Genomic DNA, 27,348 nt, shown 5'->3' on the forward strand with positions numbered 1-27,348 from the left:
TGTGCGCAACCAGTCATTCTTGCCAACTATTGTATTTATTACAAGTATTTGCTCGTTACGTGTGTTATTTTAATGTATTATCATTTTTACAAGTCTTTGACCTAAAGCTCCTCCATCACTTGGGGGGCATATAAGGAACCTAGTAAGCAAATCATATCAACAGGTATGAAAACACACGAGCAAAATAAGTGAAAGCATGCTACAGTACTTAGAGTATTTTTCAAAATTTTGTATTTTGTTAAATCAAACCAAAGTACTATGCTAAGTTTGGTTATGCGAACAGGTGTTATAATAAAATGCAAATATTATAATATCAAAAAGGAAACCTTTTACACTGCGAGCAGTTACTGCTCGGATGTAATTGTCTGTTAAAAGTTAAAGCTGCCCGTGCAGCAATAAATATAATTGTTTCCTGGTCGACTACAGCTTCAACTTCATTCTCTACGCCTTCAATGCCAGTGGCCAAAGAGATCTCGGGCGAGGCTGGGGTTTTCGCCCTCTCTTCTTCCTCCAAGCGAGCAACGCACCGAGCTATTTCTGTTTTCCTCATGCGCTCAGAGAGATAGCTGAAATCGGCCCCTTGGTTGTGCTTCCAGAAATCATAGAAGCACTTGGACGTGGCGCCCTTGTACCTCTCCAGATTACTAGCATTGGTTTTTTCGAGATCGTTGATGCGAGCCTCCAACTTATCAGCCTCTTGCCTGCTCTCGATCAGGTCCGCCTCGAGTCTTTTGGCTTCGCAAAAATTGGTGAGGTGGGACTCTTTGTAGTTCTCCTTTGCTTCAAGGGTTTGTTCAAAGCAACATGCTATTGCTCCATCTCCTCGGACAGTTTATCTTTCTCCTCGAGCAATGCCGCATTTGCCTTCTGAGCCACCTCAAGCTGCTCTGAATATTTCGCTTCAACGGCCTTAAGCTCCTCAGCGTGTCGTTGCTCGAACGCCTTGGATTTCTCAGTAATGACCCCCGAGCGGAGCCAGCTGGCAGTCATGGTCAGCATTGCCTACGATTAGAAAAAAAGTTAAAATGACTATAATAGATAAAAAGATTGAGTCTCAACAGGAAGAGATAGCTTACACTGGCAAGCTCGTTTAGTGCGCGGTTCAAGATCCCAGCCATGGCTTCTTGGCTGCGCTCGTGCCTCAGGATCCTTGTCATCCTGTCCTTGGCCGATCTTAGAACGCAACTCGATAAGTCGTCCCCTGTTTGAACAGGGGCAGCTGGCTGTATCTGATCGACAAGAGCCGGTGGAGGAAGGGTCGACCCGACCAGTGCAGGCGGAGATTGCTGCTCAAGGGGAGATGGAGGTGGCATTATATTTTTCAAAGGACCAGCTGCTGGAGGGTCCTCAGTGTGGGTTTTCTTAGCCAGAGGCTCTTTGCTGCATTCCCCGCGATGTCGCCTGCTCGCCTTCTTCTTTCTCACAAGAGCATCAGGCACACTGTAGAGGTCGAACATGTCTTCGGATGGCATGTCTGCAAGAAGGCAAGTACACGAACAGTTAGACAGTATAAATAAATGATTGTGCTATGTCAAAAAAAGGAAACAAAGGCAATTGTAAGTAAAATACCCGAGCTATAATTACTAGTCGCTACATTATATACTTTACTAGTGTTACACTCACTCTCTGCCATGAAGAAGTCTGAATCTAAAGTGGGAGTGTACTTAAAGTTGTCGTTCCTGTCAAATAAGTGACAAGGAATAGGAAAACTATCTAAAAGCGAGAGATCAGTACCGTTCTCATCTGAAGACTCGTCGATGGGTACAGAGGGTTTGGAAGCCTTCTTCTTGCCCTTCCCTAAAGGGGCTCGAGGAGCATCTACTCGCGGGGTGCTGGAGGGTTCCCTGATTGTCACTCCAGTTGTCCTCCTCCTTGGGGGTTGTGACACATCTGGGTGCTGCTCGGGAACTCCTTCATTAGTGGCATTCCCCGCAGTGGTTTCCCTCACGTTTTGGTGAGGTGCCAAAAGCCCGACCAGTCTTAGGTTGGCTTCAGTGACCGTCTGTTTGACACTTTTTTCTACGTCAGTCATGCTGGCCAGTAGCACTGCTCGAAGCTCCATTTTTGGAGTAGGAGCTGGTCGCAGCCATGGACCTAAAGAGAACTAATTTTCTAAGGAAAATGCAGATAAAATAAAAAGAAAATAAATGACCATGAGAACGAAGAGGTTACCTCCTTGGGTGAAGGCTAGGTTGTTGGCAACCAGGTCGGTGGTTAAAAAGTACTCCTGGTGGTACTTTCCTACATTAGACTTGTAGGTAGTCTCACTCAGGAAGGTGCAGTTCATTTCCTGGCGGCAGAGATGAAAGAACCCCGTGTTGTCCTGGTTGGGGTTAGATTTGAGATCGAACAAGTAGTTGATTTCATAAGGCGAAGGGACAGACCATGTTTTATGGCTGTAAAGAATATAGAGTGCAGAAAGCATTCTATACCCGTTTGGAGTTATTTGGAAGGGAGCGACCCCGAAGTAATTGGCCACTCCCTGGAAGTAAGGATGAAGAGGCATGATTGCTCCTGCCTCAATGTGGTACCTTGACCAGGCGCTGAAGGCGCCACCAGGCAGGTTTGCCCGTTGGTCGATGGTAGGAAGGAATAAAGAAACCCCAGAAAGTCCGTACTTTCTGAGGAAATTATTTACCATCCTAGCAGTGATTGTGCTAGGGGGAGCAAGGTACCATTCAACGTCTGGTCGAATGGCATTGCGGAGATGGGCTTGTGTTTGGATTTCAGGATCAGTGGTTTCGGCTCTACCACTGGTCGAAGGAATCTCAGCCCGAGGAGCAGGCTGATTTTCAGAAGGTTTTGATGTCTTCTTTTTCTGGGCAATGGATTTTACTCTACCCATTTTGGATGGACGGGAAAGAGGTCTGTTTGGGGGAATTCGAGAAAAAGGGATTTCTGGAACTAGCAGTAACGGTTGTTCTTCGTCCTCGAGCAGTTGGACCAGCAGATCGTCGTCGATTGACCTCTCACCTCCCCACGGATCTTGCATGACAATCTGTGAACAGAAAATGGGAGATGAGAATCTAATGGCCAAAAGGATCAAGATGTTTAAAAGTTGGAATAACGTTGCTCGTGTATAAAAGTTAAGCTTTTATACGACCAGAATCATTCTGACAAAAAACACTACATTTCAAGCGAACAGTTTGGAAAATGGATTAAAAAGCAGAAGTGAAAAGTTTTTCAGGACTCTTAAAGGGCGAGAAAAACCTAGTTTTTTCTACAAGCTTAGAAATCAAATTTTTACTTCGATTTCACGCCCTAAAGTTATAATCCTAACTACCCAACTAATTCATCATCCCAGCAAAGTGTTATTTTCGTACCAAACTTAGCGCAAATCAATATACCCATTTGCCCCGAAACCATTTTGCAAGAACTGACAGGAATATTCAAGAACTCAGAAATAAAAAATAAATGGGAAAACAGGCACAACGCAGCATAATAGAAAAAAATCGACCAGAAAGCTTACTTGGATGGAGGATTGGAGTGAAGATTTCAGAAGAATTGACAGGCGCACCTTGAATCAGCAAAGTTTTCTGGGTTTGTTTTGCTTTGTTCTTCAGAGTTCTTGAAGACAAAAAGATTGGTAAAAAGTGAAAAGTGAAGAAGATGGGTTATTTATATTGATCGTGGCACTATAAAAGAGGTAATAATGGGAATTACTTTTTCAAGACATGGGGAAACGTAATAGCCGTCAGAAAACTTTTTGGAAACTGAAAAGACATGATTGGTTGCCTTTTTCGAAAAAGCATGGGCGGCTCTGACAGATTTGGTGGAGTATGTGAAGGGTCAGTCTCCTAAGTTTACTTTATGTTGGTTGTAGTAAAATAAACTTGGGGGGCAAATGTTTACCCAAAAATGACTCCTGATGATGTGGCAATAATTTATTACATGTGGTTGGCATTGGCAGCGTTAAAGTAAAGGGATGCTGTTCGCCTATCGACTAGATGTCTATTGCCTCATCAAATCTCGCGATTAGATGTGACTAGCCTGGTCGCATGCTTCGGTTTATTTCCTTTAAAGATGTGTAATCTTGTAATAACTACATTTATGATCTTTTTTCTTTATTGCCTTGATACGCTGATATTAAGGATAATTAAGCCCCATTGGCCCATGTAACCCCCTTGAGCCTATAAATATGCATGAGAGGGCTCGAGGAAGGAACTTTGAACCTGGAACTTCAATACTCATAGAGAGAACATAGTGTGATTATCCACCGAAAAGTTGTAATTCTCCTAAGGCTAGTGAAACTCAAGAACCCTAGTTCTTTGATCACGGCATTGGGATTCAACATCAATAAGAACACTAAGTGGACGTATGTTATTACCACATAGTTGGGGCCGAACCACTATAAATCATTTGTGTCACCTTCTTCCCATTTGATTTCATTCTTCATTTCCTTCTTGTTTTTTTGTTGTTATTTTGACTCCGTGTCGTTGGCCAAATCGATGGTCAACAATACTAGAAATCACAAAAACATAAATCAACAAAATTCATACCCAAAATCACACTACAAAAATACATTTATCAAATCAAATCGCATAAACATATTTACCCGAAATCAAATTGCACCACAAAAACACATTTAACAAATCAACTTGATTTATCCCAAACCAAAATCAACTTGATTTAAACCAGATTCGAAAAAATATTTGGTGGCATGACTGATGAAACCCATGAGAGGCGAGCATGTTGGCCGCATCGACTCGAGTCTTGAGCTGACCCATTTGAATGGTGGCGATGGAGCACCAAACCCATCAGAGAACTAGGCAGTTGCTAGCAATGAGAGGAAGAGAAAGGTTCACACCATCATCGTCAAAAATGGAGATAACCCATTTTATATATCTCCGATCCAAGACTCAAGAAGCTACAATACTTTACGGTTAGGGCTCGGTTGAGGTTCTTGTTCACCTTCGCGATGATTTGCCTAACGAGTTGATAGTAGAAGGACTCAGTCGTCGAAGCGAGTTGCGAGAGACAATCGATTTGCTTAGCGAGTTATGAGCAGAACTGGGTAGAAACTAGAAAAAAAAAGAGTGAGGTTGAAGAACAAGTTGGAGATGAGGATTTGGGTGGCAAGATATAAAAAAAAATGTAGAAAGAGATGGTGGGAGGTGGAGAAACACACTGGAGAGAGATGATGAGAAAAACTTTTAATTATTTTAAAACCTTTTATGTGTTATTATTATCTTTAATATATATTTATTTTATGTGACTTTTAAAATTTTATAAAATGAGAAAATACATTATTTTAAAAAAAAATTAGGTGACAAGGCATATTTTTAATGATAAGGATTGATTTGGTCTAATGAAAACTCGACATGTAACAATTTAAGTAATATAGAAAGACGAAGGACCTTCGAGTATCAAAAAATAGTGACGAAATATATTTTTGATGTAAAAAAAAACTTATGTATTAAAGTGCTAATTTTAAACATCTTTCATATTTTTAACCTCAATTATTCTAATAAATATTATATACAAAGTTATTTTGGAAATAAAAATTATATAATAAATCTTGTAAAAGACCATTATATGATTATATCCGTTAGCAACTAATAATTTGCAGTGTTACACTGGTGTAAAAAAATACTTGGCCACTTAGCAAAAAAATATTATATCAAAAAGTTACCATTTAGGGTCAAAGAATAGTATGTCAAAATCCACAGGTAAAATCATACTAATAAGAAAAGTTTGGGGAAAATCCACTCTAATTATTCGTTTGACAATGACAATGCATTATTTTGTATTTGCGTCATCTCCAAATTGAAATTGAAACTGAAAGTGAAGAAGAAGTTTACCGCCATTGTCGTCCTCATTCGCATTCGACAGCCATGGAAGCCAACTCTTTCGATCCTGTAACAATATCTCTGCATCTTCACCTGTGCAATTCTTAGTAATTTCATATTTCTATTTTATCAATATTATTATCCTTCTTCTGCTAAAAGTTGCTTTCACCATCGTCACGTCACGACTTCAGGATCTGATTCACGCTATTTTCAAGCTTGTCTGGAGCAGAAGAGCTCTAGGTTAGGAGATCCTTCACTTTCAATGTCATATTCTTCATTCAAAACCTTTTTCTTCTTTACATAACATTCTCCATCCTTCGTGTTGTATTTTTTCCCCTTCAGAGCGCGAGAAGAATGAAGGTGCCGATGCTTTGGACTGCGAGGTACTGTTAAAATATTCTGTTTCATTTGTATTGAATCAAAATTAAAGATACTTTCTGCAATGCTGATCTACTCTTTTTTTTTTTAAATTATTTGAATTGTCATAAACATTGTTTATAACTCAAATAATTAGCAAGGGCTAGAGCAGGGATTAAGTTCTTTAGTATCCTAAGTTCTTTTAGAGAAATATGGAACTGATTTAGGGTTTATGGTTTCTACATTTGATCATATATTCACAGGTTTTGTTTTTATATAAATTGAAAATGAAAGTAAAGTCAGTTTTAAATACTAGAGAATACGCTTGCAAATATCGTTTCACTATTTTGTTTTAAATAATTTATGTGTATCTACTTAAATGTAGGGTAAATAATAACTTGTATGTATCTTGTTTTATAATATATTTTTCATGAAAATAAAGGTACATGTAGTGTATTGTTTTGATATATTTATCTTTTTTTTGGTTGAAAATTTTGCTAATAATTTTTTAAAAGTAAAACAAAACAAGGATTCAATTTTAATAAGAAATTCCTAATCTAAACAAGTTTTTTTCCCCTTGTGGGTTGGGGGCTCTTCCTTTGATACTGTACCCTCCTCTTGAGTTGAAATGTTGTATTGAACTAATATTTTGTTGAAGCCATTTAAAGTAGATATTCTTTGTATGAAAAGGTAAATCTCATTAGTTTATGAGCTCATACCCGCACTCTAGAAAGCTCTTGATTATCTATACCGGGAATGTTTAGTGTCCAATGAATTTGAATTTGTTTGCACTTTCAGGTAGGACCTGGAGCATCGAAGAAGAGTCGGTCGATTACTGGTATGATCAGACCTCAATAATTCTTTTGTTTTGCCCCCTCACCGAGTGTTCTTTTTGGTTTAGATTTTTATGCTTTAATTTCAACGTTTCTGATGCAGCTAATGGACATGCACTGAAACTGAGTTGTGAGTTTCTTCGAATGTTTATAGCAGGTTAGCATATCTGAAATGTACTATGATGCTTGTAATGTAGAGAGATTTTCATTGTATGATGTGAACTTCTGAGAAACTGTTGAATTGAGGCAGAGGCTGTGCAGCGTGCTGCTGCGATTGCGGAAGCAGAGGGTGTCAATAAAATTGAAGCGACTCATTTGGAGAGAATTCTTCCTCAGTTACTTCTGGATTTCTGAGGCATGTAAGGAAATACTATTAATAATTAGGTATCTGCATGTTAGCTGATTAGGAAAACTTCTACTACCTTCATAGATGACAGAAACGAGCAGTTTTGTCCATATCCCTCAATAAGATTTTTCATTTTTCTCATGACTTCAATACTAGCATTTAAATATCTTTAGGAGAATCAGCTCTTTGGTCAATAGGTGACTTAGTTCATTTGCTTCGATATATGCAAGAACTAGAAAATTAGTTGTTTTGCTCAAGTGTCTTCAGGTCAATGTGTCTACATCTGGGATAGAAATAACGTTGTACTAGATACCACTTAAGGCTAGCTCAAGTGGTTTGATCAGTTAGTACATACAGGTGAGGGTACGGTTTCAAGTCCTCTTTAGTGCATATTATTAAAGACAAAATTGTACTAGATTGCTTCCTGCCCAAGCATGCTTCTAATTCGGAAGAGTTGAATGTTATATTTTCCTTCAGGAAACATTTATTTCAGACTGAGTGTATGAAAACAGAGGGATAGAGAGAGCAAGACTTTGGGAATGGATGAATCTCAGCTAAAACTACATGTGTATTTCATTGAGTTTAGATAGAGCTTTGTATAGTTAGTTACATTGAGTATAACTAGCTTTTTTTTTTGAAAAAGAGACAGAGGTCAGAAGGTTGACCTCCTCCCAATAAAATTGAGAGCCATCACTTATGGCGGAGGAAAACCGTGGTTACAACAATAAGAATTAAATAAAATGAAAAACTCACAACAAACCCCACCCATAAAATTAAATCTACCCCAATCTCTAATAAGATCAGAGAAGGCAACTCCCTCAAAACATTTGTGTCTGTACACCCAAGTGGCCACCCAAAATTTTATCTTATCCCAAGTAGACTCCGCCGAATTGGAAATATCTTCGAAAAGTCTGTTATTTCGCTCTAGCCATAAAGCCCAAAAGGTTGCCAGTACAGTAGTTTGCCAAAGACGCAATACCCGTTTACCGCCCCCTAACCTAGTCAAAAACAATTGAGAACAGTTAGAGGGCATACACCAAAGGATACCAAACTCCGCTAAGACTTTTCCCCAAACATCTCTTGAAAAAAGACACTCCAAAAATAAATGGCTAGTGGATTCCCCTGCCTGCTTACAACAAACGCACCACCCTGGGGACAAGCAATGGTAAGGTCTTCTTCTTTGCAATAGAGAGAAGGTACATTGAAACTAATTGGTTGCTTTAGAAACATCACTTTTATACGTTTCGGGATAAGAACCGAAAGACACTAACATAAATGATGAATCTTCAGTTTTTTGGTGGAGCATTTTGGTGAATTATACCTTATTTCTATGTGCTACATAGTACATTTAGGAAAGAAAAAGTAATTTTATTTTTCAAAGTGATCTTGTAATGCTATTTTTCGATTGGACTGCTTGATATTATTACATTGGAGAGGATTTCATAGGCTCATTTAAAACTCATTATAGCCAAATTAGATTTTTTTGGTACTATGTTGGAGGGTATTGTCTTTTGGATTCCTTTTAAGGCTCATACTTCAAAGCTATGAGATATTATCCTATGCTCATTTATTTGAACACTATTATCAAGTCTACTTAAAGTCAAAGCTCTGGTAATGGCAAACATTCAACACTTATATATCATCTGGCTCTATTATAGAGCAACCGCAAAATATTGACGATTATTTATACATCCTAGACTTCTTAGAGCTGCTGCTGAAATTAAATTACATGGACTTTTCACTTCAATACATTCAAAAGACTTAACCACGTACTTAATGTTTAATCTGAGACAACATACACCTTACGTCCTTGCTGTTGGGCCTCTCCTTAGGATTATCCAAAGTGCAAAAGCAAGCGATCTTCAGAACCAAGAGCATTTGATCCTCGTAACCATTTCCCATCAGCTTCGAGTCTATTGCTACCTGAGGATTTTCTGAAGTCATTACACTCCTCATCCACTTAACCAAACCAATCTCAGTCTGATGCTGGAAAAACTCATCCGATGGAAGCTTTCCCATAACCAGAACACCAAGCAATACCCCAAAGCTGTAAATATCACACTTGTCTGTAAACTTGAGTGTCTGGTGGTACTCTGGTGCTATATATCCCACGGTTCCAGCAACGTTAGAAGTTGTGATATGAGTTTGAGCATCCGGCATTGCTTTTGCTAGACCGAAATCTGCAATTCTAGCTTCCAGATTATCATCAAGAAGCACATTTGCTGGCTTGAGATCCCTGTGAATTATACGTGGGTTATGGCTCAAGTGTAAATATTCAAGCCCGGCTGCAATTCCTATAGCAATTTTGTGCCTAGTTATCCAATCCAGCTCCTTCTTTCCTTCTGTGACATCAGTTAACGTGTCTTGTAAGCTACCATTCTTCATGAACTCATACACCAAGTAATGGCAATCAGGTCGGGAAACATGGGCCAGTAGAGGAAGAAGATTCCTGTGCCTGATGTGACCGACGGTGTTGATCTCAGACCGGATTTGGCGCATTTTTTTGTTTAGAAGCTTACTGTCTTCCTCAGTCAACTCCGCAGCATCTTTGGGTGGCTGAACTATTTTCTTTATGGCAATCATTTTCCCATCACTTCCGGGCAATTCAGCTTTGTACACCTCTCCACAACCACCTTGTCCTATCTTCACCAAGGAAGCAAGCCCGTCTTCCTTTTCCAAGAAAGCCAAGTCCTCTTTCTTTTTAATCAAAGGACTGAAGATTGCAGGACCAGCGACCTTACCCCCACCTCTCACCATAGCCAAAAACATTTTAAATAGCAGAGAAAAGATAAAACCAGAGATACCACCTGCCACACATCCAGCCAAAAAACCCAAAATCCACCCAAGTATCTTCTTTTTGCGGTTTTTATGCTTGGTCTTGTGGGGTGCCTGCGCTGGAGATGGAGCTTGAGCCTTAGAGGGTCCTGCTGCTGCAGTGGCATTTCTCTTTGCAGTTGAATTTGAATTCTCAGCTAATATGTAACGTTTTGGAAGATTGGACGCTGATTTTTCGACCCTTTTCAAGTGTGTCTCTGAGCCTTCAAGGAACTGGTTCCCGGAGAAGTTGAAGAACCGGAGATTGCGAAATGAACGAATAGACGCTGGGATTTTTCCGGCGAAAAGATTGTTGGCAATGGAAAGCTTTTCCAGGTTGGGAAAATACTTCAAGAAACTCAGGTTCCCAGAAAGCTCATTGGAGGAAACATCAAGGACTCTAAGGCGAATTAACGAAGATAAATTGGATGGAACCTCTCCGGAGAGCTTATTGTTTCCAAGGTTGAGAATTTCCAGCTTCCGGCAGTCAACTATACGAGATGGTATCTGGTCAACGATCTTATTTCCAGAGAGAGACAGTTCTCTGAGCTCGGAGAGCTCACCAATGGCTGGGGACAGAGTCCCGGTGAGCTGCTGGGATTTGAAGATAAGCCTAGTGATCTTCAGGACATAGTTATTGTCGTCTGTAAGCCTTCTCTCGCAGAACACACCGGGGAGGTTGCATGGGGCTGTGGAAAGTTGGTGTTGACTTCTTTTGCCCAAGTCTTTTTGAATGATAGAGAGGGCTTTACGATCTACAGGGTCTAGAACTGGTCTTCCATGGATGAAAAGGAGGATGGAGAAGAAGGTGAGAAGAGAGAGCTGAGCTTTGGCCACGAAATTTGCCATTGCAGGTTCAACAGCTGCTATAGGACCCGTCAGCAGATTTTAAGAGGTCATAGTTCATATCTGTTTTTTTTATGAAGTTTGCTTATTCTTATAGAAAGCCTCCATTGTGGAAAAATAAGACCATGGAGCCCACTTAATGAAATTAGGCTGGTTCTCACTACTACACAATAGAAAATTTGGACCACGGTAGGGACCATTGAAAGAGAACTAACTATTCATATGATTTAGGGAAGAAAACTAGTTAAAAAAAAAGTAATAAATTTGGAGAAAGTGTCCTGCCATAATGTCCATATCAAATTAACTAACGTATATGGCACGGTAAATAGAGGCAATTTAAGAAACAAAATTGTTATATTTCTCTTTTTGTTTATTACTTACTCCAGTGATTAATTCCAAATCTAGGAAGCTTAATGAAAATTAAATTATGGTGGTCAAATCTTTTAATAATTTAATTATTATGTGGGTTTCTACCTATTGAATTTTCAGATGCAATTGAAAAATTAAATAATGAGTTGGAAACTTGGAATGAAAAAAATATATATTATCATTTAAACTCGTTAGACTGTTGAAGTTGAATTGCCAAACATGTCTTATATATACATTCCATGCTCTCGTCCGTTTGACCTTATATAAAATTAAACCTTAGTTTAGTTAATTTAATAATCAACAAAACATCTTTGAAAAGTTCAAAGCACAATTATAGATGGCCCCAATTATTTATATAATAAAGAAAAAAGGAATAAAAACAAATGTGTTTAAAATTCAAAATGAATCACTCGATACGGCATAGCATAATACCGACTGGATGGAAAGTAATATCGCATTCTATTGATTGGGGATAACATGTGGAAGCTTCTTTGAAGTGTCCAATGGGGTAATGGTTATTATCATTCATAAAGGCGTTGGCCCGGTCAGTAAGTCAAGTCAACCCATATAATCTGAAGTCTTCGGCCAAATTTGGTACGTTGGATCATTTTCTGGGTAATTTATGGCTTCTGAATGGACACGTTTCAGTGGCAGGAAATTTCTAACCCGCTCAATAATTTATTTTCTTCACTCGTATTATTAAGAACTAAGAAGTCGCGTTATCAATGAGGCTTTCCGAATTCCCACTCTTGGCAATTTCTGGGTGTTTAATTATTTAACTTTATTTTTTTTCTTCATATGTAATTATCTAGTTTATCTAAATAACTGAAATTAATCCAGCTATACAGTAGAATACATTGTACACATGTATTGTTAAGTGACAAATCTGAAATTTCTTACAATACTTTAATATAATTGAGTCTTTATATATATAATTATCTACAGGTCCGGTTTTATTCTTTTTTCTTGAAACATTCTGTATCTGGGTACAAAAAAAAATGATACTGTTAGAGTGTCTCCACGGCAGGCAACCATCAAACATGCTTCTAAAAATCACATTTTTTTTTATTGAAAGTAGCCAATTATTTTTTTCATCTTTTTTTAAAACAAAGAGCAACGCTTGTGAAGCCGCGGCAACTTTGGTAGGCAACATTTGTTAAAAAAATCACCAAAAATCCACATGGGTACCCACTAATCAGTAAGTATTGAGTTAAGCAACTCCCGCTAGATGCTCTTATAGAATCTTTTGTTAGTAAGCGAGCAATTTAGTTATATTAATTTGTTAGTTCTTGTCTCCTTCCTCGTAAAATCATAGTGAAAAAGTTTGATTTTACTTTCATTTTCACTTGCATTGTAAATAAATTCAAACGAAAAAAGAATAAAACCTCCTCCCTTGAAGAAATTTTCTCAGATTTTTCTTTGAAAATTAAGACAATATTAGCCCGAAATTTAACTGGTATTTTTGAAAATTGCACAACCCTATCTCTTTAGTCATTTCAAAAATGAACCAATGGTCTTTCTTTCTTAACGCGTTGTCTCATTTCTTTTTATATTTTCGCTCAAAAGAATTGTCTCATTTTGGATTAATTAGTGGTCATTGTTTTAGTTGTAGTGGTTGTTGAAGTCGTAGTCTTTGTAGTCTCTCAATAGTAGTAAAAAAGCAATCAATTAATTATTTTGTTTTGATCACACCAGAAAAAATAAAAATTCCATGCAACCGGTGAGGCCACCATTGACTCGGCTGTGGGTCTCTCTTTCAGGTCAGAACATGAGAATATTCAACTTCCAGTTCTTAAGTAGAAATTAGGGTGAACCCTCTTATGGGCTGCAATAATGATAACTTGAGATTTCTTTATTTGATAATTAAATTAAGTCCCTCAGTAGTAAAGATATTTGTATTTACTGATTGTTTAGTTTTATTAACTGATAAACTTATATTTATTAAAACCTAATGATTTGTTACACTTTAAAATATATTTTTCTATTTGATGTTATTGTTATGATATGACATGATATGATTGTGAAAGTGTTAATAAGGATTAAAGTTGAGGTATGGTTTTCAAGTTTTGTATTGAAAATTAGAGATGTGGGATTGTGGAGTTTGAGTTTATTGTACCCTTAATTTTAGCCGGCCTAAGCATAACACTGAGTTTGGTGTTAAATTCCACTAAAAGCTTTCCAACCCATATACAACATCAAATTTGCATTAGTCTACAGTGCCACACCATATTTGATGAAAATTGTAGACAAAGACATAATTATTTTCATATAATTATAATTATTTAATGTATTATTATTAATTAACTAATAATAATAAAACCATTAATATAATATAATAATTTTTATAATCAAGTAAAATAAAGAGAATATATTTTTTGTGTTATTTTTAGTGTTGTAGTTGGAATAAGAAAATAGGAGAGTGCTAAAATCACATATTTTTTTTGTGACGGATTTAATACCAAATTTATGGTTAGAGTTGCCCTAAGGAAGGTAAAATATAGAAAAAAAAAGAACAAAAAGTGATGAAAAATGTAAAAGAAAGTGAAAAATCGTTCAATTCTAAAGAAAAAACAAAACTAAAGGCTCTAAATTTTGTTCTTTTCCTTCTTGATACGTTTCTGTTTTTGGAAAATTGAATGATTTGTACTCCAATGCAGTTTAAAAGAAAAAGTGTACAAGAAAGACCCCTCTATTAGTACCTTATTAGTAGCTTCATGAAGAGCTTTGTCTATAGCTTCTAGTTAAGTATCCGCATATGGTGAACTTTAAAGGCATGTTCTTCAGGCAGTTCCATGCAATTTTCTGGTTGCTAATGTCTGTCTTTAACATACAAGGTATTTTCCCTTCTTCAACCTCTTTAATTTTTGTAAGCTGTAATGAAGGCTCAATTTTATGTGAACATTATTTATGCTTTTTATGGTACTTTGTATTGGTTTGTTTTCTTTTCCTTATGCAGATTCTACTGATTACTATGTTATTCATCTGGATGGGTTTAATGTTCAATCAAGGTTTTAAATGTCAACGTGGAATGCATATAATGTACTACACTACTTATAATGCTTGATTAAGGAAAATTACATTGTGATTATTTTGCCGTAGTTAAATATGCATCTTTCATTCTTTTCACTATCTTGGTAGCAATATTATAGTGAATCTATTCTTTTTCATTGTTTTAAAGGAAAAAGAATAGCAGGATGAAACATGTTTTACTAAAGAACATTAGTGTCAATCAATCATTCTAATGGTTGTAATGTGCAGTTAGAAAATTCCCATATGAACTAGATTATGTGAACCTCACCATCTTGGAAATTCATTCTAATTGAGTTTTATCAAGAAATGATTGTCTATCTAGACGTGGCACACTTTTTTCACAGTATACTATACTCATTTATCCTTCGAATCAGGAGCAAATCTTTCTTTCATTACCTTGTAGTCACCATTGATTTATTATTTATCACTATTAATTTTATTTTAAGAATAAGCAAGTTTACTCAAGTCAATCAACAAGTAAAACGTGAAAAGGAGCAGAAATCTCAGCTGTGTTCAGAGGAATTTCTGCTCTAGTTTCACACTCCTTTTTTCTTTTTAAATTTAAGTTGTCCCTGAGGAAAAGAGACTTAGAGAGGGGATTCACTGGAGATTTAGTATATAAAAGAAACATAGGGCATGTTTGGCCATGATTTCTGTTGTATGTTTTCAAAACGGTGTTATCAGGAATAAGAACAAAATACCGTTTTTGTAGTTTTCAAAAAATAAGAGGTGTTTGGTTAATGTTTTCTAAAAACAATTTTTTAGTTTTTTTTTAATCTTAAATAAAAAATTAACAAATATATTTACAAAGAGAAAAATCTTTTAAAAGTTTGTAATAAATAATGAGATAAAATAATTTGAAAGAAAAAATGATGAAAAACAAGAAAATTTGAAGAAATAGAAATTAAGAAGAGAGAAATTGAACTAAGAAAAAATGAGAGAGATTGGTGGTGAGAAAGAAAGTGAAGAGAGAGAAGTGAGTAGATAAAAAATGATGAGAGAGAAAATTATGATATATTAAGTGATTAAGAGAGAAAGTGAAAATATAGTAAGTGATGAAAGAGAAAATGATGACATAATAAGTGATGCAAGAAAAAATGAAAAGATAGAAAGTGAGAAGAGAGAAAATAGCGAGAGAGAAAAAGTGAAAAGAGAAAATGTAAGGAGAGAGAAAGTGAGAAGATATAAAATAGCGAGAAAGAAAAAGTGAAGAGAGAAAATGTAAGGATTGAGAAATTGATGAGAGAGAAAATAAAGAGATAGAAAGTAATGAGAGAGAAAGTGATGTGAGAGAAAGTGATGAGAGAGAAAATAATGTTAGATAATAATAATTAAAAAAAATGATGTAAGCAATTTTTTTTTTAAAACAACAGAAAATAATTTTTTTTATTCTCAAGATTTTTTGTTTTTTACAATTTTACTTTTAAAAATTATTTTCTGAAAACAAAACTAAACCACCTAATTTATTTTCAAAAAATAATTTTTAACTTTTATAAACAAAAAACAATTTTTTAGTTAAGCAGCCAAAACACCTGCAAAGTAAACACCCTCGTATCTTCCTATTTATTGAAAATCTAAAAAGTTGACCTGAGAGTTATAATTTTACTTGTACTAGTGTGATTCACACATGATTTTGAATTTGTATGTTTAGATCAATTGCTTAGAATCCTCTTTTTCCCTCCTAGGCCTTATTATGCATGTATGGTCCATCATATCAACGCCTGATATTGTTGAATAGAAATTAGAACTGAAACTATGAAGCATTACACAGTTGCGTTTCCCTTCAAGTCAAAAAGAAAGAAAGAAAAAAAGATGCCTCTGCTTAATTCTATGTCCCTTGCGAACAAAACAGTCTTAAAAAAAAAAAACCTTATGGGGTTTTCCTGTTGCAAGTGGGGGAATGTCCATGCTAGCTTTCTAAATCCCTTTTTCTTTTGGTTGGTTCTCTTTGTGTTTGCATGAATAATGTTTAACAGGAAAAACAAAACAGTCTTACTCTGATACAGTCAACAATTGATAAATTTATTGGGCCTGATATTTGTGTTCATTTGTCTGTCGACTAGGTTTCAGCCCAGCCAATCCACTAGACTAAGGTCCAATTCCTTTCGAAATGAATTCAAAAGAAACCCTTTTTCTTTTTATATATTTAAAATTATTATTTCCAGTCTGAACGAAAAAGTAAGTGGAAAGCATTAGATTACTCACATTGGGTGTGTGAGTTATATTACCAAAATATGTAAAAAATAGCTAAAAGTAACAAAAATGGGTATACATTGGATGATGTATTTTACAAATATTTTTAGATACATTATTTAATGTACACTATTCATCCTTTAACCCAATATTATAATATTAAAATATATTAGAATATTATTGATAGTTATTAAAAATATTTGAAATGAATAAAAAATGTTTGAAAATATAATATTTAAATGATACAGAGAAAAAAAATAAAGAATCTGATATATGGTAAAATGTAAAACTTAGAAGTAAATTAGAAAAATGTGTGTTTTGGAGAAGTATTTTAAAAGTTGAAGTAGAGCACCGGATAGGAGGGCTCTTAATAAGTTTTGCTTAACTTAACTGAGTGAGAGTGAGTAGCTGATAAGTAGAAAGAGAGAGATTTTAGTACTGACTACTAATGCTGCTGAGTAGAGCAGGTATCCAAGGCACTATATTATTTTATTTGTAACATCTTACAGACTCCAACGTAGTAAAAGTTTCTTAAACAACAAACTTAAACTAAAGAAGAGAAGTGAGTATTGATTAAGAGAGACCCAGTAGATATCCTAAACGGTAGCTACGAGTCCCATTGACATTATACCTTAAAGTCAAACAATAACTTAGTCGAAAGAGCACCACACATCAAAACATTAACAAACCAAACCAAATTAAACATAGTTAAAACTTAAAATACAATACATGCAACAACAGACCAACGTAAACTAGTACAACTAGCTGTAATAAACTCTCGTTCGTAGACGAACCCCTCAATCGGTGCAGCATCGGAACATGAAGAACTTCTCCATGTCACGGCCGCACTCCGTGCAAACCACCTTTGGAGGAATGTCCTGACCAATCCCTGGAAGTATGAGACGCGTGCAGTGCTGTGGCGAGTGGCGCCTCTGTAGTTCCACATTTAAAGCCGGGATCAAAGTCATCTCCCGAGTCTCAGGCTCCCAGATTTGAAACTCATTCAAGGTCTTCAGAGCCAGTTGTCCATTGGCTCGGGCCATCTCGTTTGAGCCACGCCAGAGTGAGGCCCAGCCCTGGTCGGAGCCGTCGTAGCTGAGCAGAATCATGGCCTCTTTCAATATGGGGTCGTCTTCTATGGTCTTGCCGTATCGGACCTTGGAACAGCGCATGCTCTCGAGCCGGGACCAGAAGAACCAGATGGAAGTGGAATCTGGCCAGATGTGGCTGAGATTTTCGGCTTGGATGGTTGCATTGATCTTGTTAATCCGCTCTTTCGGTACATTGCTTTTTCCCACGTAGAGTAGTTCTAACTCGATGCCGAAAGCCTGTGCTACTACTTTTGCTTGGGTGGTGAATTGTCTGATCCAATCAATATTGTCGCCTCCGTACAAGCATATGTATTTATTGCTATTCATCTGAAAATATGGATAACGATATATTTTTTTCAGATAACATATGATTGAATGAAATGAATTGGGAAGCAATTTTCTTTTTCTTCCCTTTATGTGAGAAAATATGTATATATGATTAGATAATATGAATTGGGCAACAATATTTTCTTAGGTAATATGCTTTTTGTTATCACATTTTTGCATAAAATTAAATGAATTGAATTGGGTTAACTGCATTTTGTTAAATACTTTTCTTTTAATTGTTAATGTGAGTTGGGCAACAATCTTATTAAATGAGTAAGGATATGTTTGGCAGATAGCTGATATTACTCTATAAAGCATCATATTGGCGAATGAAATTAAATGTGAATTATTTTTTGATGCAGGTTTGAACCAAAAAAATAAAAGTACCCATGTTTGCGTTTCAGGTTCAATGCTATCGATGAGTAGCTTGAGTGACCATTGCTCTCCACTCCAAAGTGTATCCTCTCTGTCTTGACTGAATGGCAAGGCCGAATTCCCCCAGATCCACATCATATGAGTGGCATTTTTGGATGTGACCTTCCCCGATGGATCTAATGCCACTAAAATTATTTTCTTTTCGAAATTCCACCTCTCTCTGATGTACTTAATCACTGGAGGTTCGATTAGATCAGGGTTTTCCACATAGTACCATGGCATCTTTGATTGTAACTCTGAAAGTTTTTGTTCACGTTGTGGACGCCAATTCGTCATTCTGTCCACCATAGGGATCCACACCACCTCGTATGGAGTGTCTTTTGAGCTCGTATCGTATCGTTGATCTTGCTTCATCCTCATATCATATATAATGGAGAGAATTGTAAGCTCTTCATGGGTGATATCAAAGTCAGATATTAGCAGCAACACATGCTTTCTCCTTAATACCTCAACAGAAACCTGTGTTTGTCAATTGCAATTATGAATTCAGCTTTGTGCATTGACAGGAATACCAATTCAGGTTATTGCAGAGAGTTGGGATATGAAAGCAAATTACCTTTGCTTTGGAGTAACCATACACAAGGGTTTGTTCTTCAGCAGGGGCGAGTAATGCCTTGAGGATCTTCATGTTGTCCAGATGGGTGGTGCCCTCAATAAGGCGTACGAGGTTTTTGTAGTGCTCTTCATGTTGCATCTTTGCTGGATTCAGTGAATTTTTACTTGTCAATGTCCATATGCAAATTCAAAGAAAACTAAAAGACTAAAGAGACATGTTGTAAACCTCCGTAAAAAATTAGTTGAGTTTTAAAGAGTAGTAACAAGTTTACCATATTCGGTGGTGCTCAATGATTTTAAATTTACTGACTTTTCATCTTTCACCACAAACTATTTATTGAAAGAGGAGATGGTGTCCAACTCTCTTAGACAAATCTCATTGTACTGTTACTTCTAAGATTGAATTTAAAGGACTCACCTATATATTTTCGGCAATTGTTCAGTTCAAGTGCTAGGAGATCGTGTATACTGACCAGCTTATGTGCCAAGCTTGACAATTCCCAAAGCTCTGAGGCTGATGCAATGTGCCTGGAATGCATGTATCACAAGAGAGCTGCTGTTATTTTTCTGGATAGTCTAAGATGAATTGAGTTTGTTTTATATCATGGTTTTAATTTTTCTTACTCATATCTGAAATCTGTAAGGCTAGCAACATGCCAAGCACATGCTATGATGCTTCGAATGGTCCAGTACGCTGCAGCAGGAATATGAGCTTTTCCAACTGATAACTGCTCCGAGTCTTGTGAAAGGTACTCTGTTGGCAGGTCATTGAATTCGACAATTAGTTTAGTTACCTTCATGATGGCACTGATGAGATTGTGTATTGCTTCAAGTTGAGGCTTTAGGGCTCGCAAATTCTCAATCATGTCTGAGACTTGCTTCAGAAGGGCAACAGCCTTGGCTAGTGGATTTGTAGTGCAGAGCTGAGTGACAAGCCAGAATTCGCCATAAGTTACAGAAAAAGCAGCCAAGGCTAGAACCACTTTTGCTTCCCATGGATAGTATGACAGCATCTTGAATAACACCAGAGTAGACGCATGCAGATCCGACCCTGAGCACTTGCAAAACATCTGGCAAAAGATATGGTATTTACTAATTTGTTCGTGAAGAGAATATTCTATGTGTTTTGTAGCATTATGCAGGTTTCTTGCAAAGACTCTTCTTTATTAGCCACATAATACAGTACTTTCTCCTTACTATATAGTTACTTAATTGACTGAAATTTTTAATGGGGCAGAAGCAATTGGGATCCTGCTTTATTTTCAGAAAGAAGTATGATTTGCTGTGAAAGAGGCCTGCTTTTATCACAAAATAAAGTATAAATATATGGATTGAAGAGGAGCTACTGCATTGTTGCCACTTGAGACTAACTCAAGTGGTTGGGTGAGTGTGTTTGGGTTCAAATCTCAGCCTAGACTATTTTACCTAACATGGATAACAATTAACTGATTCTTATGAAAAAAAGGAACTACTGCATTGTTTAGTTTAGTTCTGAATTTAAGAACAACCTCACAGGAAATTTTATGTATGATATGAGCCAGTGCTTCAAGCATTTCATCAACGCTAGACACGCTGCCCTTCTCATCACCTGCATCTATATGTGTACCCTGCAAAGCAAAACTCAGGCAGATCACTAACCAAGTACAACAAAAAGCAAAATTGCATAATATGTGTAACTTATTTTTGGCAGGCAACTAAATGTATCACGAAGAATGCAGAAAAGAGAAGGTGAATACATTTATCATAGCATCAATGCCAGGAGCAGTCCTTCGAAAGATGTCCTCAATGACCAGGATAATTGGTTTGACATCTAGATAGTGAGTCTCAGGACTGTGAGTTTCCCGAATCTGCCTCACCATCGTGCTGTCATCGGATATCATATGCTTCCTGCTCAGGTCACTCTTGCCTCCAGACTGAAAACGAGGGATGATTGCTTGTGTGAGTTTTTCAGCCATGATCTTGTTTTTTATTTGGGTGGGGCGAATAGACAATCAAGAGTGGGGGAATGACTGTGTGTTTCTGTGGTGCAGTGTTGAAAACTTGGGGCAATATGAGAGCTTTATATAATGCTGAGAAGAGGGAACAAGTACCTTGCTTGCAAGGTGAGTCTAGACAAAGCTAAAGGCTATTTCATATTTTTGGATAATATGTTAATTAATATTGGATGCGGTGGACCTATCCATGTTAGAAGCTATGGCATAAAGGGTATGCTTATTTGAGTTTTCAGTCAAAAGGGGATTTGTAAAGAAACTTAGTAAAAAGATCAAACCATCAGAAGATCAAAGGCAAACTACCGTTTCTTGATGAAGCAGTGAGAGGGGCAATTTTCCAATCCACAGTTTTCACTGTAAATCTCTTTGTTACTATATTTGTTGGAGTAATACTTTATACTTACAAATATATAAATACACAATTTTTTGTTAAAAATGTATTATTACACAATTTATCCAAAATAAAATGACTAAAATGTACCATTTAAATAAATAAATCCATTTATAAAATTACTTATTATTTCTAATAGAATTAAAACTATTTTTTTCTCTTTTAAACTGATTTCTTCTATTCTCTTAAAAATTCTATAACAACACAACCATTAATAAAATTATAAAATATAAAGTAAGTTTATTATAATTTTTAATTAATTTATATTTGAGAAGGTATCAAATCTTTGCTTTTTTATTTAATTGAGAGCAATTTAACTTTATAACCTGAAAATTTAATTTTTAATAAATAAGGTGCATAATTTTATATAAAAAAGTGTACGATTCAAATAAATATAGTAAATATACGGAAGTGTAGTTATAAATAAATAAATATATTTTTTATTTATGGAATGAGTGTATATAATTTTGAGGGGTATTTATATACTAGTTGCAAGCAAGTACAATACAAGTTTATATAGTTTTATTTATAAAATTTATTATTTATTTTAATTAGGTTTTTATGAATGTTATATAAAATTTAAATAAATAAATAATATTATTTATAAAAGAATGACATAAACATATTAAAAGAAAAATTAAACAAAAATATTGTGTATGTTTTTTTTTATAAAAAAAATAATACATAACTTTTTAGATTACAAACTACCATATTTAAGGTACAAAACATTCATGATATTATTCAAATCACATTTCAATGATTGGAGAACAAACTTATTTATTCTTGATAGAAGATAAATGTTATTCTAATTTCTTATTTAATTACACAATTATACTATTTGTACACACATGACACTTATATATAATATATTTATTATAATAATATTTTATAATATGAATTTATGTTAATATAATTTTTAAATATCTAATTTGTATTAAATATTATTATAATAACATTTTATAATATTTGAATTTATATTAATATAATTAATAAATATTTTTTCTATAATATTTGAATTTATATTAATATAATTACTAAATATTTATTCTAGACTTTTTTTTATAAAAATTAGGATTATATATTATTATAATAATGATATTTTATAACATTTGAATTTATATTAACATAATTATTAATTTTTTTTGTATAGCATTAAATATTATTATAATAATGATATTTTATAATATTTGAATTTGTATTAATATAATTAATAAATATCTAGTGATATTTTATAATCTTTGAATTTATATTAATATAATTAATAAGTATTTATATTTAATTATTTTTAAAAGTATATTCAATTAAATATTTAGAATATTTCGTTAAAGTTAACAAAAAAATCAAAAATTTCTGTTATTTACACACTTTTTATATAAAAGAGATATCTAGTTTTGTATTATATATTATTATAATAATGATATTTATATTTCTGGTCTAGTAATAAATATTATTATAATAATGATATTTTATAACATTTAAATTTATATTAATATGATTAATAAATATCTAATGATATTTTATAATATTTGAATTTATATTAATATAATTAATAAATATTTATTTTTAATTGGTTTTAGAAGTATATTATGTTAAATATTGAGAATATTCTGTTAAAGTTAAAAAAAACTGTTAAAATCAAGAATTTTTGTTATCTATACGCATTTTGTATATACTAGATACAAGCAACGTGCAATATGCATGTTTGCTTAGTTTTATGTATAGAATTTATTAATTATTTTTATTAAATTTATATTAATGTCATATAAATTTCGAAATAAATATAATATTTTAATTAAATAATTTATTTATTTTTATTTAAGTTTATGTTTGTTCTAGTTTTTGAATTTGGGAGTGCCAACAAGAGATTATATATTATATGTATAATGTAATATTAAATATTATATGTGGATTTTATATTTAAGTTTCTTGCTAGTTTTTTTTAAAAAATAATTTGTTGCTAATTCACAATATATTATATTATATGTTTAATATGATATTATTCTAATAAGTGAGTTTAAGTTTAATTAAATTTTATTTAAGTTATAAAATGTATGATTTTATTATTTTTAAATAATTATCATTGTAAAATATTTCAAAAATATCATATTTTAATTTGTTTAATTATTTATTATTTTAATATATTTATCATTGTAAAATATTTTAATTTGTTTGATGTGAATATTTTGTTTTGCTCAAGTCAGATGATTCATTTACTAGTTAAACCTATGAATGGCTGTGGTTTCCTAGTAACTTTTGTATATGGTTTTAATGTGGAGGAGGAGTGTAAGAGGTTATGGACTGACGTAAAAGCAGTTAGTACTACAGAACCGTGGGTAATACTAGGCGATTTCAATGAGATATTGAATTCGGAGGAGCGTATTGGTGCTAGAGTGAAGTATAGGAAGTCTGTTGAATTTAAAGAATGTGTAGAGCACTGTCATTTAGAAGATGTAAAGTATAGGGGCAATTATTACACTTGGAGTAACAAGCAACAAGGTGATGATCGTATTTACTCCAAAATAGATCGAGTTCTTGCTAATCAAAAGTGGCTCGATTGTTATACTGAAGCAGAAGTCTTTTTTCTGAATGAAGAACTGTTTGATCACTCACCTGCTTTGCTTTCGGTTTATCAGGAAAGGAATTATGGGAGGAAGCCGTTCAAGTACTTTAGAATGTGGAGTCATGCTCCTGATTCAAAAAGAATTTGGCTAATGTTTGGAGTAGAGGAATCCATGGGACTGCTATGTTTCAGCTAGTCTACAAGCTAAAACAAGTTAAGTTGATGCTCAAAGACTTGAATAACAAAGATTTCCATGATATCCCTAGTGCTGAAATGAGAATGAGGTTGAACCTCCAGGATTCTCAGGAAACCTTACAGCAAGATCCTTTGAATAAGGATTTAATTCAGAAAGAGAAGGAGGCTAGAGATCAGTATGTGGCCAGCAAAAAAAGCATACCAGTCTTTTTTACAGCAAAAGGAAAAAGTGCATTGGCTTAAGGAGGGAGATGAAAACTCGGCTTTCTTTCATGCAAGTATCCGAGAAAGAAGAGCTCAAAACAGAATTTACTCTATAACAGATGCATCTGGAAGGTGGTTAAATCAACCTGAACAGGTTCAAGAAGCCTTTCTTGATTTTTATGAAGGGTTGCTGGCAACTAAAATGAGTGATAGAAGAAGTGTTATAAAAGAGATTGTGATGCAAGGGGCTGTTGTAATGGAAAGGCAGGCTCAAATGCTTATAGCAGACTATACAGAGGAGGATGTGAAGCAAGCAATATTCTCCATTCCTGCTAGCAAAGCTCCAGGACCAGATGGCTATAGTAGCTCCTTTTTTCAAGATAATTGGGAAATTGTTGGCAAAGAGGTAAGTGAAGCCATTCTTTCTTTCTTGCATTCTGGGAAGCTTTTGAAGGAAGTAAACAGTACTGTGTTGACTCTTGTTCCTAAGAGTAAATGCCCAAATTTGGTGAGTGATTACAGGCCGATAGCATGCTGTAATGTTATTTACAAAGCAGCCACGAAGATGATCTGTAACAGACTAAGGCTTATCCTTCATGATCTAGTAGCTCAAAATCAGGGGGGGTTTGTTCATGGGAGATTTATAGCCCACAATATCATGGTTTGTCAGGACCTTGTTAGACATTACGGGAGGAAGCATACAAAGGCCAATTGTATGATCAAGCTTGATTTACGAAAGGCCTATGATACAATAGAATGAGACTTCCTGGAAGAAATGCTAGCTGCTTTCCAGTTCCCAAGAAAGTTCACAAATTTGATTATGCAATGTGTGACTACACCAAAGTTTTCTCTGATGTTCAATGGATCACTACACGGTTTCTTCTCAACAAAACGTGGATTAAGACAAGGGGATCCAATGTCTCCTCTTCTATTTGTGTTGGGGATGGAGTATCTTTCTCGTATCATGATGAAAATAGGATAGAAAGTAGACTTTAAATTTCATGAACGATGTGAAGGTTTGCAATTAAACCACCTGAGTTTTGCAGACGTTGTGCTCTTATTTTGTCATGGGGATTTTAAATCCATATACTATATGTTGCAAGGTCTGAAGCTATTCTCAAGAACATCTGGTCTTCATCCAAATGAGGCTAAATCTGTTGTATACTGCAGTGGTATGGCAGAGCAAGAGGTACAAAGAGTCTTGGAAGCTTCTGGTTTCAGTAGAAGTGAGTTTCCTTTCAAATACTTGGAGATCCCTATTTGTGCCAAAAGAATTTCAGCCAAGGATTGTGAAAGTATTTTGGAGAAAATGGTTGTTAGAATTCGAATTTGGAGCTCTCGTAAATTGTCTTATGCTGGAAGAATAATGTTGATCAACTCAGTGCTCATTTCAATCCATTCCTATTGGTCTTAGATCATGATAATTCCTAAGGAGATTTTGAAAAGGATTAACTCTATTTGTAGATCTTTTCTCTGGAAGGGTACTTCAGATTATATGGGTCTGGGAAATGTGGCTTGGGACATGCTTTGTAAACCAAAAAGTGAGAGAAGAATGGGATTTCAGAACATTTTGAGTTGGAATATTGCTGCCATTGGGAAATACATCTGGGCTGTAGCTAGTAAGAAAGACAACCTTTGGGTAAAATGGGTGCACAATGTGTACATTAAAGATGCGGATTGGTGGGCATATACTGCCCCGACACAAAGCAGTTGGTATTGGAAGAAGATTGTGGCTGTCAAAGAGCAATTTAAAAGCTACATAGCTGCTGGTCAATTTGTTCAACTTGATTACAGTATTAAAAAAGGGTATTTGATGTTGTGTCCTTCTCAAACTCATGTTTCATGGAGCAATGAGGTTTGGGGGAGGCTTAACTTACCAAAACACAGTGTTATTTTGTGGTTGGCTAGGCTGGACAGGTTGAAAACGAAGCAGAGGCTCCATAAAATTTGCATTGTACCAGACAACAGCTGCTTATTATGTGGACAAAGTGAAGAACATATTGAGCATTTATTTTTTAAGTGCCCATTTAGTAATAGGTGTATTAAAAGTCTCAAAGCAAGGCTGCGTTGGAGAGCTAAAGCAGAGATGATTTATAGCCTGCTGAGATGGATTTCGAGAGCTAAATTGAGCAGGTTCAAGAAGCAAGTTCTTGCTGCCTTTACTGTTGCCGTTGTGTATCAGGTGTGGAAAGCCAGGAATGAGGTGTTATGGCTTCAACAAGTCAAGAGAGTGGAATTGGTAATACAGGCTATACTTAATGATGTTAAGAGTAGAATACACAGTATTAAGCCGGGAAAAGTTACATGTACAGATTGGGAATGGTTTGAAGCTTTGTAAATATAAAGACATATATTGTAAAGAGTTGACATATCCAGGCCTGTTTTAGGTGCTGTTTATTTGTAAGGTTCTGTTTGGTATCAATGAATTTCTGATTTACCAAAAAAAAAAAATCTCAAAAATATCCTATTTTAATTTGTTTAATTATTTATTATTTTTAAATAATTATCATTGTAAAGTATCTCAAAAATATTCTATTTTATTTTTTTAATATTTATTTTATTTTATTTAAGTTTAAGTGTTTACAAACTACCGTTAAATATAAGAATATGCTGTTAAATATAAGAATATTCCGTTAAAGTTAACATTAAAAAATAAAAAACAGTTAAAAACAAAAATTTTCGTTATCTACACACTTATTATATAGAAGATATATATATATATATTATGACCTAAATTTGTTGTATATTTATATGTGTGTGGTTAGACAAGATTAAATCATTAAAACCAAAATGACCCTTCTTTCACTCTCTAGTTTTTCATTTTGTTTCAAAATTGAAATTGTCTTCTATCGAGGATGTATTTATATATTTTAGTTTTGGGATTAATGACAATTTATAAGAGATTTTTACGTAATTCATTACAATAATCTTTTATATTACTGTATTAATATTCATAATAGTTATTTCATTTGTATATACAAATCTTAACTATTTTTAGGTTTAATTAATTAAATTAAATTTT

The 27,348-nt window shown here is 34.7% G+C and overlaps 4 protein-coding genes across 4 annotated transcripts; 1 reads left to right on the forward strand and 3 right to left on the reverse strand.

Annotated features, from left to right (window-relative positions):
• Window positions 1-414: 414 nt before the first annotated feature.
• Window positions 415-1,469, reverse strand: LOC133830178 (uncharacterized). Its single transcript, XM_062260102.1, has 2 exons — window positions 1,077-1,469; window positions 415-1,002 (listed from the first exon to the last, which is right to left on the reverse strand). Exons 1-2 carry the CDS (start codon window positions 1,455-1,457, stop codon window positions 808-810), a joined length of 576 nt encoding a protein of 191 aa, XP_062116086.1. The 5' UTR covers window positions 1,458-1,469; the 3' UTR covers window positions 415-807.
• A 4,230-nt stretch (window positions 1,470-5,699) lies between these two features.
• LOC133830180 (protein MHF2 homolog) lies at window positions 5,700-7,466 on the forward strand. The gene is made up of 6 exons (XM_062260104.1): window positions 5,700-5,858; window positions 5,981-6,029; window positions 6,132-6,172; window positions 6,945-6,984; window positions 7,083-7,136; window positions 7,230-7,466. The coding sequence occupies exons 1-6, from the start codon at window positions 5,835-5,837 to the stop codon at window positions 7,331-7,333; spliced, it is 312 nt and encodes a 103-aa protein (XP_062116088.1). The 5' UTR covers window positions 5,700-5,834; the 3' UTR covers window positions 7,334-7,466.
• Window positions 7,467-8,937: 1,471 nt separating this feature from the next.
• Window positions 8,938-11,234, reverse strand: LOC133830179 (leucine-rich repeat receptor-like serine/threonine/tyrosine-protein kinase SOBIR1). Its single transcript, XM_062260103.1, has one exon. The coding sequence runs from the start codon at window positions 10,986-10,988 to the stop codon at window positions 9,099-9,101; it is 1,890 nt and encodes a 629-aa protein (XP_062116087.1). The 5' UTR covers window positions 10,989-11,234; the 3' UTR covers window positions 8,938-9,098.
• Window positions 11,235-17,045: 5,811 nt separating this feature from the next.
• LOC133830181 (protein SIEVE ELEMENT OCCLUSION B-like) lies at window positions 17,046-21,024 on the reverse strand. Its single transcript, XM_062260105.1, has 7 exons — window positions 20,722-21,024; window positions 20,494-20,592; window positions 19,610-20,055; window positions 19,404-19,513; window positions 18,987-19,129; window positions 18,383-18,889; window positions 17,046-17,995 (listed from the first exon to the last, which is right to left on the reverse strand). The coding sequence occupies exons 1-7, from the start codon at window positions 20,938-20,940 to the stop codon at window positions 17,375-17,377; spliced, it is 2,145 nt and encodes a 714-aa protein (XP_062116089.1). The 5' UTR covers window positions 20,941-21,024; the 3' UTR covers window positions 17,046-17,374.
• Window positions 21,025-27,348: the final 6,324 nt, after the last annotated feature.

The sequence above is a fragment of the Humulus lupulus genome, chromosome 4 (genome assembly GCF_963169125.1).
Source record: "Humulus lupulus chromosome 4, drHumLupu1.1, whole genome shotgun sequence".
Taxonomy (NCBI): Eukaryota; Viridiplantae; Streptophyta; class Magnoliopsida; order Rosales; family Cannabaceae; genus Humulus; species Humulus lupulus.